Source organism: Coregonus lavaretus (assembly GCF_964263955.1).
Source record: "Coregonus lavaretus genome assembly, chromosome: 16".
Lineage (NCBI taxonomy): Eukaryota > Metazoa > Chordata > Actinopteri > Salmoniformes > Salmonidae > Coregonus > Coregonus lavaretus.
In genome coordinates, this window is record NC_140003.1 from 47962156 (window position 1) to 47977287 (window position 15132).

General features: G+C 42.4%; 1 protein-coding gene across 1 annotated transcript in view; it reads right to left on the reverse strand.

Annotated features, from left to right (window-relative positions):
• LOC311143873 (fibronectin-like) overlaps positions 1-15132 on the reverse strand; it is a gene marked incomplete at its 5' end in the record, with an annotated part of 84687 nt that overhangs the window by 46256 nt on the left and 23299 nt on the right. Inside the window, 8 exons of the mRNA XM_084179744.1 lie at positions 209-472; positions 691-969; positions 9233-9439; positions 9818-9850; positions 10117-10206; positions 12149-12277; positions 12580-12765; positions 12976-13144. Of these exons, the coding sequence (XP_084035870.1) occupies positions 209-472; positions 691-969; positions 9233-9439; positions 9818-9850; positions 10117-10206; positions 12149-12277; positions 12580-12765; positions 12976-13144 (1357 nt within the window). The remainder of the gene's footprint in view (positions 1-208; positions 473-690; positions 970-9232; positions 9440-9817; positions 9851-10116; positions 10207-12148; positions 12278-12579; positions 12766-12975; positions 13145-15132) is intronic.

Sequence of the window (15132 nt, forward strand, 5' to 3'; positions counted from 1 at the left end):
AGTCCTATCCCCCCTGCTCAAAGCAGACCCTACTGTATGTTTATGACTCTGCCAAAACGCCTGGCCTTGACCTGGCTGGTCATACGTGTTTCATAGATGACCTATCAAATAACTTCTTTTTCAGAACAATGACCTCTCAGACAGTTAGACCATAGGAGGCCTGAGAGAGAGGATGTGAAGATATTCCTAGAACAACAGTCTTACTCACTGGTGGAGAAGGTTCTGGAAGCTCCCTCACTGAGCGTATTGTCCTGCTCAGCGTGCAGAGTAGCGGTGTACTCTGTGTCTGGTTGGAGGTTGAGCAGGGTGTAGTGAGACAGGCGGGCTGGCAGGCGCAGCAGTTTAGGGTTGGAGCCCTCCAGGGTCAGGAACAGACGGTATCCGGTGATGCGGGCCCGGGGGGCCACCCACGCCATCAGAGCACTGTCCTCAGTTACGTTGGTGAAATGGACATCAGCAGGGGAATCAGGCTCTGTGGACAAAAAAGTGTGTGTTTGAGATCGACAAAGTTGCAGTAAGATTCACTCATCTTTCATCGACAATTCACCTTGCATCCAAAAAAAACCCACTACTCATTATATGATCAACATTAGCGATTCCTTGCCTTGCCTCTCCGAGACTGTAGCACTAAATACATACAGTCCTAAGCTTATTGACACTGGTTTACGGAATACGTTTGCCTGTACTCACTGGTAGCCTGCTCTCCGACCAGTGGCTGGCTCTCCTCTCCTCCCTGGACGGTGTAGATGCTGAAGCGGTACGGGGTCCCGGGGGTGAGGTGGGTGACCTCTGCGTAGGCGTTGTGTGTGATGGGGAGCTGTAGCTCTGTCCGAGGGGTCCCGGCGGGGCCGACGGGGGCCACAGTCACTCTGTACCCGGACACGTCAGTTGGGGGCCCCGTCCAGGTGATGGTGATCTTCACGTCAGACACCTCGAAGAACTGCAGGTCTGTAGGAGACGGGACTTCCTCTGTGGAGAGGAAATAGGAAATGGACCTTAAGACATTGGTCGAGTTCCTGCCCCGACTACATTGTAAGATGCATGACAGATCTTACAACGCCTGGATAGGCATTTAACATATCAGCTAACAACATATGTTATAGCAATCTGACGCCCGACTGCACAGTCCATGACGTGGCACGTAACCATTGGTTGAATCGATGTAATGCCAGCGCATTTAGTAGGGCAGGAACTGGACCAGTGCCAGCAAACAAGGTGTTCATTTAAAAACTGCCATCTCCATCTAACCCTGATGAAACTAGGGCTGTCCTCTCAATACTCATTGGAGGTGATGATACAATGTCCTTCCCTCTGACCTCCTCCTCCAATGATCTTTGAGAGGAGTTGAGGACTTTTTTGATTTGGTTTATAAGGATTCCCCATTAGCTGATGCCAACAGCTAGTCTTACTGGGGTCCGACACATAACGGAAAATACAGACAAAAGACTTCACAATTTAAACACATTTAAAAACATGAACATGTAGTGTGTGTGTGTGTGTGTGTGTGTGTGTGTGTGTGTGTGTGCGTGCGCATCTATCAGTTACACAAACATGTCAGTACACAACAAGTAGGTCACATGGGGGAGAGGCGTTGTGCCGTGAGGTGCTGCTTTATTAATTTCTCTATTTGCAGTAAGTCAGCCAGTCAGATGTGCAGCCAGACTTATTAGCCACTCCTTTTGCCCCGTCTCTTTCAACCAGACAGTTTTTCAATTCCTCATCAATCCATGGAGCCTTAACAGTTTTAACAGTCAGTTTCTTAACAGGTGCATTTTTAACAATAATTGTAAGAAGCGTCTGGATGCTCCTTATTAAAATCACATCAGACCGACAAATATATGTTTAACATCATCCACACACGAGTCAGAGCAAAATCATACACTATTTATACACTATTTTAGGTCCAGTTGTTGGAACTTTGGCTTTCCTGGATATAGCCACTATATTGTGATCACTGCATCCAATGGGTACGGATACAGCTTCAGAACAAAGTTCTACAGTATTAGTAAAAATGTGATCGATACATGTGGATGATCTTGTTCCTGTAGTGTTTGTAAATTTGTTTACTTCCCTGTTAGTGAGCATTTCTCCTTTGCCAAGATAATCCATCCACCTGACAGGTGTGGCATATCAAGAAGCTGATTATACAGCATGATCATTACACAGGTGCACCTTGTGCTGGGGACAATAAAAGGCCACTCTAAAATGTGCAGTTTTGTCACACAACACAATGCCACAGATCTCTCAAGTTTTAAGGGAGTGTGCAATTGGCATGCGGACTGCATGAATGTCCACCAGAGCTGTTGCCAGATATTTGAATGTTCATTTTAGAGAATATGGCCAGCCCAGGACCTCCACTTCCGGTTTCTTCACCTGCGGGATCGTCTGAGACCAGCCACCCAGACAACTGATGAAACGGAGGAGTATTTCTGTCTGTAATTAAGCCCTTTTGTGGGGAAAAACTCATTCTGATTGGCTGGGCCTGGCTGCCCAGTGGGTGGGCCTGACTCCCAAGTGGGTGGGCCAATGCCCTCCCAGGGCCACCCATGGCTGCACCCCTGCCTAGTCATGTGAAATCCATAGAGGGCCTAATGAATTTATAATGAATTTATTTCAATTGACTGATTTCCTTATATGAAATGTAACTCTGTGAAATTGTTGAAATTGTTGCATGTTGCGTTTATATTTTTTGTTCAGTATATATTTTAGGAAACTAGGCGTATGTCACGTGTCACTACCTCACAGGAGAGCCATTTGAACGTAAACGTCTTTTTAAAAATCTAAATGCGTTTTTTGGCAGAAATGCCTTCTGGATCATGTTTACTTTCATGTGCCTTAATAACAATCGTGTATGCCATCTGTAAATACCAATAGAATTGTAAAATTACGAGCCTAGTTGGTTTAGCCACAGAAAAAGACAGCAACCTTCCCGCTTGCCATGATTGGCTGAGATAATGAGTGGGCTGGACATGTCAAGAGATGAGTTCGGATTGGTCTGCCATATAGCTCGCTTCTGTCTATTTGAGCTGGTCAGTATGTGTAGTTAATCCTATCTAATGAGACGACCGAGTTTTGAAATCAGTGGAATTAGAGTATGATAGCTAAGGAGATGGAGAAAACACCTGTCTCCAGATTACATCTTCAAACTAAGGACAACCATGGCATCCATGACAGAGAGGGAGAAGTGTCCATCCATGTATACGGGTAAGATAGTCTAGCTAGCTACATTTTCATATATTACACGTTTCTAATTTTGTCAGAAAGACGTTTTCATTGCAATTTAAAACGTACTGTTAGCTAGCTAGCTAACGTCAGCTGGCTGTCTCGCTAGCTAACGTTACGTGTATGATCTGTGTATTAATATTATTCGTATCTCAGAGCCATTTGCTTTGCTAGATATAGCCTCATGTTAGCTAGCTAACATTGAACCTGGTTGGTTAGCTACCTGCAGATTCATGCAGGCTAGTACCATCATGAGTTGGGATTATTGTTCATTGTTTAGCTAGCTAGCTACATGTCTTAACAAAAAGACTCCACTATTATGATGTCACTGCGACAACTGTCGATAGACGTAGCTGGTAAATTTGCTTTGGCTATCTACTCAGATTTCAGCGCACTCTCCTCTCGTCTGAGTGTGCAAGAGCACAGATTTTTTTAAAACATTTAGTCATTTAGCAGACACTCTTATCCAGAGCGACTTAGAGTTAGTGAGTGCATACATTTTTCATACTTTTTTTTTTTTTTTTTCATACTAGCCCCCCGTGGGAAACGAACTCACAACCCTGGCGCCATGCTCTACCAACTGAGCTACAGGAGGCAAGGGATAACTGATGAATATACGAACGCTCAACACCCATTGAATATGGCCGGTGTCAGTAAACGTTGGCAAAAAAGCGTAATTAAATTGTTGTCAGCAGCACAGTTGCAGTCACCAACGCCTCACCAGCTATGCTAGGGCGAGTAAAAATGGTCAGTGAGCAATTCTCTCATTTGTGTCTGGAAGTAGATAGCAAGCAAGCAAGCAACGTTAGCCAGTTAGCGTGGGTGCTTGACTGCTGTTGTTAGGACAGAACGCTCGGATCAGCCCTTAAAGAGATGGGTGGGGCTAAAGCTTAAGAGGGTGTGAACGATGCTGAATGGGTGTAGACAAAGCAGAGCTCTCCAGTAGGTGTACCAAAACATTCAAGGGCCATTTTCTCAAAAGTGAGGTTTCAAGTTTATCAACTTTCAAAGCAGAATTACTTTCCCATTGTTCCTCAGCTGTAGTGTATGATATACCATTGTCTAGCTCTGAGTCTCTACTTTTATCCTATGTAAAAAAAAACACAATTTCAAATTTTGCTACATAAGACCGAATCAAGCCCGTCGGTCACATATATGAACGTTATCATGAACCTTATTTCTAAGGTTACATATATTAATATCTTGTCAGCCCTTTCCTGGGTAGCTTATCAGAGATAGACATAATATGGAAAAGAGCAAACAAAGGAAGATAAAAATATATACAGTCCATTAATCAGTTGGTGTAAGTGTGTGTAAGTGTGTGTGTGCTGCGGGGTTGAAGCTATGAACCCATAGGCTTGGCTCTCTCATCCCTTCCAGGCTTCTGGGAGGGAGGGTGGACAATGAGCCTGTCATAGCGGATGTAAGCAATGTCCCCACGCGCTCTGGCAGCTTTCATGGCTGGGATAAGTTCTTTCCTCTTCTGGCGCACAGCTTCAGGATAGCCCTCGTTGAGGAAGATATTCGTTCCTCTTAAGATCTTGGCTCTTTCCAGAACAGCTACCTTGTCCTTGAACCTCAGGAACTTGACCACTATCGGCCTGGGCCTGTCACCTGGGCCGGTGGTGGGTTTTCCAGTCCTGTGGGCGAGCTCCACCTCAACCTTCCTGTGGTCCATCTTCAATTTCTCCGAGATCATTTCCCTCACTTTGTCCTCAGACTCTGTCCAGGTCTCATGTGGAGATTCTGCATTTCCATCCACAACAATGTTGTTCTGCCTTGATTGTCCCTCGAGATGATCCGATTTCTCCGTCATTGTCATCATGGATTCACATACAGAACTGATGTCCTCTCTCAATGACTTACAGATTGCTGTCATCTTGCCGTTCTCCTGTTTAAACTCATCGAGCTGACCCAGGGAGAACTGCAAACTGTTCTTCAGGTCCTGGACCTCTCTGGTCCGGTCGTCCATTCTTTTTTAGTTGACTCCACCAGTATTTGGACACAACACTTGAAGCTATTTTTTTGTTGTTTTAACAACTGCTTGTAGAAATATTTGTGTTTGTTTAAAAGATCCTTCACCTGTGATACCTGTGATAGAGACACACCACTGTCCTCAACGGTACTCCCACTGGCTTTGGTCTTTGTCATGGTAGCAACATTATGCTGTTACTCCTCACAATTCCAGACGGGGCAGGTCGCTGGGAAGACTGGAAACGACAACAAACAGCAGGGATCTAGACAGCCACAAGCCCGGGACAATCCACGGTCCCAGCCGCAAGGGCTAACTGCAGTGCGGGATGCGTTGAAGCCCTCAAGAAAACCCAGCTAGCTTGATAGGCACCTGGCTAGCAGCTGGGCTAGCTACTACACCTTAGTCGGCAGGATCACTGGACAGATAGTAGCGGTCCCAGCAACTGATGCCAACCCCCGTCGTGGGATCCAAATTCAAAAAAAAGGTAGCTAGTTAGTATCCAAACTTTTCAATAGACTTTCAAAACAACAACCCGAGCTCTCCCTTGTTCTGTGTTCAAGGACGGAGGACGCAATGATAGAGACAGCAAGGGGAAGATCTCAATTGCATACTCCTTGCGTCCTCTCTCCTCGTTTCCTTCTCAAAACCCATTGGAGGACAAGGTCAGAGGGGAGGGTCATCTGGCTTTTTCATCCAATGAGGATTTGAGAAGGAGACTTGTAGAGAGGACACGAGGAGTATGCAATTGAGATCTTCCCAAGGACTTGACAGCTAGTAATGTTTCCAGACAGTCTTGAACTCCTGAACCTGTGCTACCCTATATCATATGACTGACGGTCTTCAACACTCTGAAGCCAGACAGGAATCCAAAACGCACAAAGAGCATCCATCCAACCAGACAGAGTAGGGAGAGGAGACAGACAGTGGATTTACTTCCGCCGTGATGTTTGAGCAATCTTGAAAAAAACCTTTTAACGGATAGAGGAGAAGGGAGTCATCACAAAGCCGTGCACACTCTCTCACACACACACACACGAGAGAGAAGAGCCCATCACAAAAGCAAGGAGGACTGGAGATGACAGCAGCACCCAAATAAACTTAGTCTCTGAAACAGAGAGGGTCATGGAGCTGTCTGTTACATTCCAAGGTCTTATGTCATTGACTAAGTCAAAACAGTCCTCTTCCCCTCAAGCCACAAAGGAAGAGGATGAGCTTAACTGCTTTAATGAGTCGAGAGAAAGATGTAAAGAGAGAGAGGAAAATACATTTGAAAGAGAGGGAGAGGTGACAGCAAAAAATACAGTTTTTTTGTCAATTAGTATATTTGAATTTAACCACAATATTTGTTGCATTATTTGTTCTGTAGTTTCTGGAGGATTAAATTGAAATTGCAACCAACTTTCTATGGCTTGTTTTAGAAATAGTGATATTTGGGAGATGATTTCCTTTTCAAATAACTGCAAATGAGTTGTTGTAATCTGAATAAAGGGAAAAAGGCCTTTCTTGAACATTGGGTGAGACAATCTTACTAATTTGCTTGAGAACCAGTTCGGATTTAAGTATAACTTTTGTATGACTGAAGCTTTTAGTGATAGGTCTAATGCTTTAATATTTAATAATTTCTGTCCTCCGAATTCATATTCATTATATAAATATACCCTTTTAATTTTGTCTGGCTTGCCATTCCAAATACAATTGAATATTTTTTTCTCATATAATTAAAAAAAAACTGTTCGCTAGGCGTAGGCAAGACCATACGCAAATAGGTAAACTGGGATAATACTAAAGAGTTAATCAGGGTGATTTTTCCACAAATTGACAGGTATGTTCCTTTCCATGGTAGCAAGACCTTTTCTATTTTTGCTAACTTTCTATAAAAATGTATTGAAGTGAGATCATTTATTTCCTTTGGGATATGTATTCCGAGTATACCCACATCACCATCAGACCATTTTATTGGTAAACTACATGGTAATGTAAAAACTGTATTTTTTAGTGATCCAATACGTAATATAGTACATTTGTCATAATTTGGTTGTAATCAAGAGAGGTTAGAAAATGTATCTAGATCCTCTATGAGGCTGTGGAGGGATTCTAGTTGTGGATTTAAAAGAAAACATGAATCATCAGCGTACAATGACACCTTTGTTTTTAAGCCCTGGATTTCTAATCCTCTGATAATATTATTGGATCTGATTTTAATAGCTAACATCTCGATGGCCACAATAAATAGATATGCCGATAGTGGACAACCTTGTTTCACTCCTCTTGACAGTTTAAAACTTTCTGAGAAATAGCCATTATTTACTATTTTACACCTAGGGTTACTATACAGTGGGGAAAAAACAGTATTTAGTCAGCCACCAATTGTGCAGTTCTCCCACTTAAAAAGATGAGAGAGGCCTGTAATTTTCATCATAGGTACACGTCAACTATGACAGACAAAATGAGAAAAAGAAATCCAGAAAATCACATTGTAGGATTTTTTATGAATTTATTTGCAAATTATGGTGGAAAATAAGTATTTGGTCAATAACAAAAGTTTCTCAATACTTTGTTATATACCCTTTGTTGGCAATGACACAGATTATTGTAGACTCCCGTGTGGCTCAGTTGGTAGAGCAACGCCAGGGTTGTGGGTTCAATTCCCACGGGGGACCAGTACGAATGAAAATGTATGCACTCACTAACTGTAAGTCGCTCTGGATAAGAGCGTCTGCTAAATGATTAAAAAAAATTACAAATGTAAATGATTCCGGCGAGAGTAGCTTCTGCGAAAGCTAATGGGGATCCTAATAAATATGAATCGGTAGGAGACTCGCTGACTCCGTTCATAAGAAGAAGGGTTTCGCAAACAGCTCCAACTCCCTTTTACATCTTCAGCCTAATTTGCTATACAGCCTCTAGCAGTCCAGTCTGTCTGAACTAATAGCTTTTCAATTTCCAGCTGCATCTGTCCTTTTGGCTTTATCTCAGGAGTCCCAGGCGTCTTAGAACAGCACAGCTCTTTCCATCGGACCATTAGGGCTGTGAACAGTGAATGCGTCATCTGAACTTTCCACTGTGGAATCTAAATCAGTATTTATTTTTCCTGAATTGTATCCTCAGGGGGTTCAGAGAGAGAGAGAGAGAGAGAGAGAGAGAGAGAGAGAGAGAGAGAGAGAGACAGAGACCGAGAGACAGAGAGAGAGACAGAGAGACAGAGAGAGAGACAGAGAGAGAGACAGAGAGAGAGAGAGAGAGAGAGAGAGACAGAGAGCGAGAGACAGAGAGAGAGACAGAGAGAGACAGAGAGACAGAGACCGAGAGACCGAGAGACCGAGAGACAGAGAGAGAGAGACCGAGAGACAGACAGAGAGAGAGACAGAGAGAGAGACAGAGAGAGAGACAGAGAGAGACAGAGAGAGAGACAGACAGAGAGAGAGACAGAGAGAGAGACAGAGACAGAGAGAGAGACAGAGAGAGAGAGTTCTGTATTTCCAGTAGAGTGGATAGCTTCAGCAACCCTGCTCAAATGACCTAACAGAATAGGTTGTTTGAGCTAGGCCGCTTACCTTAACCTTACCTACATGTACACCCCCACACAAAAAAAAAAGGTAAAAAAAAAATAGAGTTTCTTTTCATTTTGATTTGAGATGAAAATGCAATACATTGAAGGTTATTTGTTGATTTATAAATCAAAATGTAACAATTTTAAGGTTGTGTGTTTTATTTTCTTTATTTTTTTGGGGGGGGGGGGGGGGGGGTTGCGAAAATAATCTTGAGCAAGAAATTGGGTCTCCTGAAATTCTGGCGGAAAAGACTGGGGTTCCCGCTGAAAACATTTGAATACCACTGCTTAAGAGCGTAGACTGAACTAGACTCTCCACAGGCGGGTGAGGAGACCCAGTACCTCGTCTCATGGTACCAGACATCACACCGAGAGAAACCTACTGTGGCTAGAGTTGAGGAAATCCAGTACCTCTCCACACACACACACACACACACACACACACACACACACACACACAAACACACACACACACACACACGTACCTGGCAGTGGGTCACCAGCAGTGTTGACCTGTACAAAGACAGGCTCACTCTCCAGACTGTCCTCTACTGCGTAGATGCTGATGTTGTAGAGCAGGCCGGGTCGAAGGTCACTCAAGGTCACAGAGGTCACCGTGTCTGGCAGGGTCAGCTCCGTTGCAGCTCCGTTGTTTCTGCCCTCTACGGACGGCGTGTAGCTCACACGGTAGCCTATAGGAGAGGAGATACTTTATCCTTCATTACCTTCATTACCTTCCCTACATGGAGATGTCTGGCAATTCAATACAGACCTTTTAACATCGCCAATCTAGTAAGATTCCCACTGCCTTAGTAGTTTTGGATGGGGGGCTAACTAACTAACTTGTTGAGCCTTTTGTAACATTATCATTCAGTTGATTAACGTGGAATATGTGTGTCTCCATGGACATAATTGGGGTGAGGAAAGACCCCATTCACTCAGCAGTCTCCTGTAAGGATCTTCTGGCTGCTTTTACACAGGCAGCCTAATTCTGATCTTTTGCCTCAATGATTGTTTTTTTTTTGACCAGATCAGATCAGATCTTTTACCAATAATTGGTGTGTACTGACCTGTGATAGGAGCCAGGGGTTTCTCCCAGCTGACTGATCAGATCAGATCTTTTACCAATAATTGGTGTGTACTGACCTGTGATAGGAGCCAGGGGTTTCTCCCAGCTGACTGATCAGATCAGATCTTTTACCAATAATTGGTGTGTACGGACCTGTGATGGGAGCCAGGGGTTTCTCCCAGCTGACTGATCAGATCAGATCTTTTACCAATAATTGGTGTGTACTGACCTGTGATGGGAGCCAGGGGTTTCTCCCAGCTGGGCTGCCTGTGTAAACATAGCCTCTGGGTGTGTACTGACCTGTGATGGGAGCCAGGGGTTTCTCCCAGCTGACCGTGATGGAAGTCTCTCCCACCTCGTCCACCTCGTGGTCAGAGGGCGCGTCAGGAGCTGGGGGACAGGAAGAGGAAATGTCAGTTATACCGTTCAGGAAGTATTCAGACCCCTTCACTTTTTTTTTGTTACGTTACAGCCTTATTCTAAAATTGATAAAATAATGTTTTTTGTTGTTGAAATTTGGCAAAATTAAATAGAAATATCACATTTACATAAGTATTCAGACACTTTACTCAGTACTTTGTTGAAGCACCTTTGGCAGCGATTACAGCCTTGAGTCTTCTTGGGTATGATGCTACAAGCTCGGCACACCTTTATTTGGGGAGTTTCTCCCATTCTTCTCTGCAGATCCTCTCAAGCTCTGTCAGGTTGGATGAGGAGCGTCTCTGCACAGCTATTTTCAGGTCTCTCCAGATATGTTCGATCGGGTTCAAGTCTGGGCTCTGGCTGGGCCACTCAAGGACATTCAGAGACTTGTCCCAAAGCCACTCCTGTGTTGTCTTGACTGTGTGCTTAGAGTTGTTATCCTGTTGAAAAGTGAACCTTCGCCCCAGTCTGAGGTCCTGAGCGCTCTGGAGCAGGTTTTCATCAAGGATCTCTCTGTACTTTTCTCCGTTCATCTTTCCCTCTATCCTGACTAGTCTCCCAGTCCCTGCAGCTGAAAAACATCCCCACAGCATGATGCTGCCACCACCATTCTTCACCGAAGGGATGGTGCCAGGTTTCTTCCAGATGTGACGCTTGGTATTCAGGCCAAAGAATTCAATCTTGGTTTCATCAAACCAGAGAATCTTGTTTCTCATGGTCTGAGAGTCTTTAGGTGCCTTTTTGCAAACTCCAAGCGGGCTGTCATGTGCCTTTTACTGAGGAGTGGCTTCCGTCTGGCCAGTCTACCATAAAGGCCTGATTGGTGGAGTGCTGCAGAGATGGTTGTCCTTCTGGAAGGTTTTCCCATCTCCACAGAGGAACTCTGGAGCTCTGCCAAAGTGACCATCGGGTTCTTGGTCACCTCCCTGACCAAGGCACTTCTCCCCGATTGCTCAGTTTGGCCGGGTGGCCAGCTCTAGGAAAAGTCTTGGTGGTTCCAAACTTCTTCCATTTAAGAATGATGGAGGCCACTGTGTTCTTGGGGACCTTCAATACTGCAGACATGTTTTGGTACCCTTCCCCAGATCTGTGCCTAGACATAATCCTGTCTCTGAGCTCTACGGACAATTCCTTCGACCTCATGGCTTGGTTTTTGCGCGGTCAACTGTGGCACCTTATATAGACAGGTGTGTGCCTTTCCAAATCATGTCAAATCAATTTAATTTACCACAGGTGGACTCCAATCAAGTTGTAGAAACATCTCAAGGATGATGAATAGAAACAGGATGCACCTAGCTCAATTTCGAGTCTCATAGCAAAGGGTCTGAATACTTATGTAAATAAGGTATTTCAGTTATTCATATTGAATAAAATGTGCAAGCATTTCTAAAAACCTTTCGCTTTGTCAATATGGGGTATTGTGTGTTGATTGTAGAGCATGGCGTTTGCAACGCCAGGGTTGTGGGTTCGTTTCCCACGGGGGGCCAGTATGAAAAATAAAAAATAAAAATAATGTATGCACTCACTAATTGTAAGTCGCTCTGGATAAGAGCGTCTGCTAAATGACAAAAATGTAAATGTAAAATGATTGATGAGGATTTTTATTTATTTAATCAATTTTAGAATAAAGCTGTAACGTAACAAAATATGGAAAAAGGGAAGGGGTCTGAATACTTTCCCAATGCACTGTAGATACAGTATAGAGAGATAGGAGATGGAGGTGGTGGTACAGGGCAGTATGTAGTGGGCGTCTGTCTGTCTGCCTGTCTGCCTGCCTGTCTGCCTGTCTGCCTGTCTGCCTGTCTGCCTGTCTGCCTGCCTGCCTGCCTGCCTGCCTGTCTGCCTGTCTGCCTGTCTGCCTGTCTGCCTGTCTGCCTGTCTGCCTGTCTGCCTGTCTGTCTGAACCCACCCGTGGTCTGAGAGGTAGTGAGGATGAGGTTGGGCTCTCCAGCAGGTGTAACCTCGTACACATTAACAGTGTACTTCCTCCCAGGTAGCAGATCATTGATGTTCACGGAGGTAGCGGTGCGGGGAAGGTCTAGAGAGAGAGAGAGAGATTAGGACGAGTTAAGGTTAAATCAGGTTCACAGTCTAGTCATTTAAAAATAGATATTAGCTTTCCATCAGAGTTGGGGTTAATTTCCAATTCGACTCAGTCAATTCAGGAAGTTAAATTGAAATTCCTCGTTGCTTTGATTTAAAAATTGCAACTTCAATTGAAATTTCTGAATTGAAATTGACCCCAACCCTGCTTTCCAGAATACATTCCACACGCTATCAAGCTAATTGACATTTTCCCCCAAACGTTTCTTCTGTGGTAAAAATGTATTTGTTCCGTACCGAGGATCATGGGCTGTCCTCTCTCCTGCCCCTCCTCGCTGAGCTCGTACTCGATCCTGAAGCCAGACATGGTGTCAGAGGCAGACATCCAGGAGATGACGAAGCTGCTGGAGGTGATCTCTGTAACAGACTCACTGATGTCCACCACCGGAGGCGGCTGGCTGGTCTCTCCCTCCGAGGTGGCCACTGGAAGTGAGATCACACCGTCAGATTCAGCCTCAAACTCAGAGACCCAAGCCGTAATAATGACAATATCTCCCTTTTACTCTAATCCTCCCGTCCTATTTTCTCGCATTGGATCCAAAAACCCAAAAGGACAGGAATACAAGGAATAACGGAAGTATTAATTGAGAAAGAGCATAGGAGAGTCCAACAGGCCCATCTTGCCATACTAACAGGAGCCGTGTGTTGTGGTGAAGTCGAAGCGTGTGACCTCCCGGCGCCCGAAGCGCAACACACTGATCAGCTGACCCTCGTAGGTGATGCCTGGCTTCAGGCCAGCGATAGTGTAGGAGTTGAGGTGGCCCGGGATATTCACCTCCCGCCACGGGGTACGGGTATTTTTCTACCAGACAAGAGAGGAGACACAGCAACCGCATTTTAGAAGCACCACATTATAATATTCATATTAAACATAAAAGAGTATGCAAAAACTTTGATTATGGTTACAAAAAGTTTAGACACTTTCCCGAAGTTCACAGGTATTTCAGAACTTGTTCAACAGTAAGGCAGCGGTGTGTAAATATATATATATTCAGAGGTTAGTATTCAGAGGTTAGTATTCAGAGGTTAGTATACAGAGGTTAGTATTCAGAGGTTAGTATTCAGAGGTTAGTATACAGAGGTTAGTATTCAGAGGTTAGTATTCAGAGGTTAGTGCAGCAGCTGCTGTCTTCCTGGGACGTTTGATACAACAGATAATATAATACACTACTATAATATACACTACTATACATATAATACACACTACTATACAGATAATACACACTACTATACAGATAATACAATACACTACTATACAGATAATACACACTACTATACAGATAATATACACTACTATGCAGATAATACACACTACTATACAGATAATACAATACTATACAGATAATACAATACACTACTATACAGATAATACAATACACTACTATAATATACACTACTATACAGATAATACACTACTATACAGATACTACAATACAGATAATACACTACTATACAGATTATACAATACACTACTATACAGATTATACAATACACTACTATACAGATTATACAATACACTACTATACAGATTATACAATACACTACTATACAGATTATACAATACACTACTATACAGATTATACAATACACTACTATACAATACACACTACTATACAGATAATACAATACACTACTATACAGATAATACAATACACTACTATACAGATAATACAATACACTACTATACAGATAATACAATACACTACTATACAGATAATACAATACACTACTATACAGATAATACACACTACTATACAGATAATACACACTACTATACAGATAATACACACTACTATACAGATAATACACACTACTATACAGATAATACACACTACTATACAGATAATACACACTACTATGCAGATAATACACACTACTATACAGATAATACAATACTATACAGATAATACAATACACTACTATACAGACAATACACTACTATAATATACACTACTATACAGATAATACAATACACTACTATAATATACACTACTATACAGATAATACACTACTATACAGATACTACAATACAGATAATACACTACTATACAGATAATACAATACACTACTATACAGATAATACAATACACTACTATACAATACACTACTATACAGATAATACACTACTATAAAGATAATACAATACACTACTATACAATACACTACTATACAGATAATACAATACACTACTATACAATACACTACTATACAATACACTACTATACAGATAATACAATACACTACTATACAATACACTACTATACAGATAATACAATACACTACTATACAGATAATACAATACACTACTATACAGATAATACAATACACTACTATACAGATAATACATACTACTATACAGATAATACACACTACTATACAGATACTACAATACACTACTATACAGATACTACAATACACTACTATACAGATACTACAATACACTACTATACAGATACTACAATACACTACTATACAGATACTACAATACACTACTATACAGATAATACAATACACTACTATACAGATAATAGAATACACTACTATACAGATAATACACTACTATACAGATAATATACACTACTATACAGATAATACACACTACTATACAGATACACACTACTATACAGATAATATATACTACTATACAGATAATACACACTACTATACAGATAATACACACTACTATACAGATAATACACACTACAATACAGATAATATATACTACTATACAGATAATACACACTACTATACAGATAATATATACTACTATACAGATAATACACACTACTA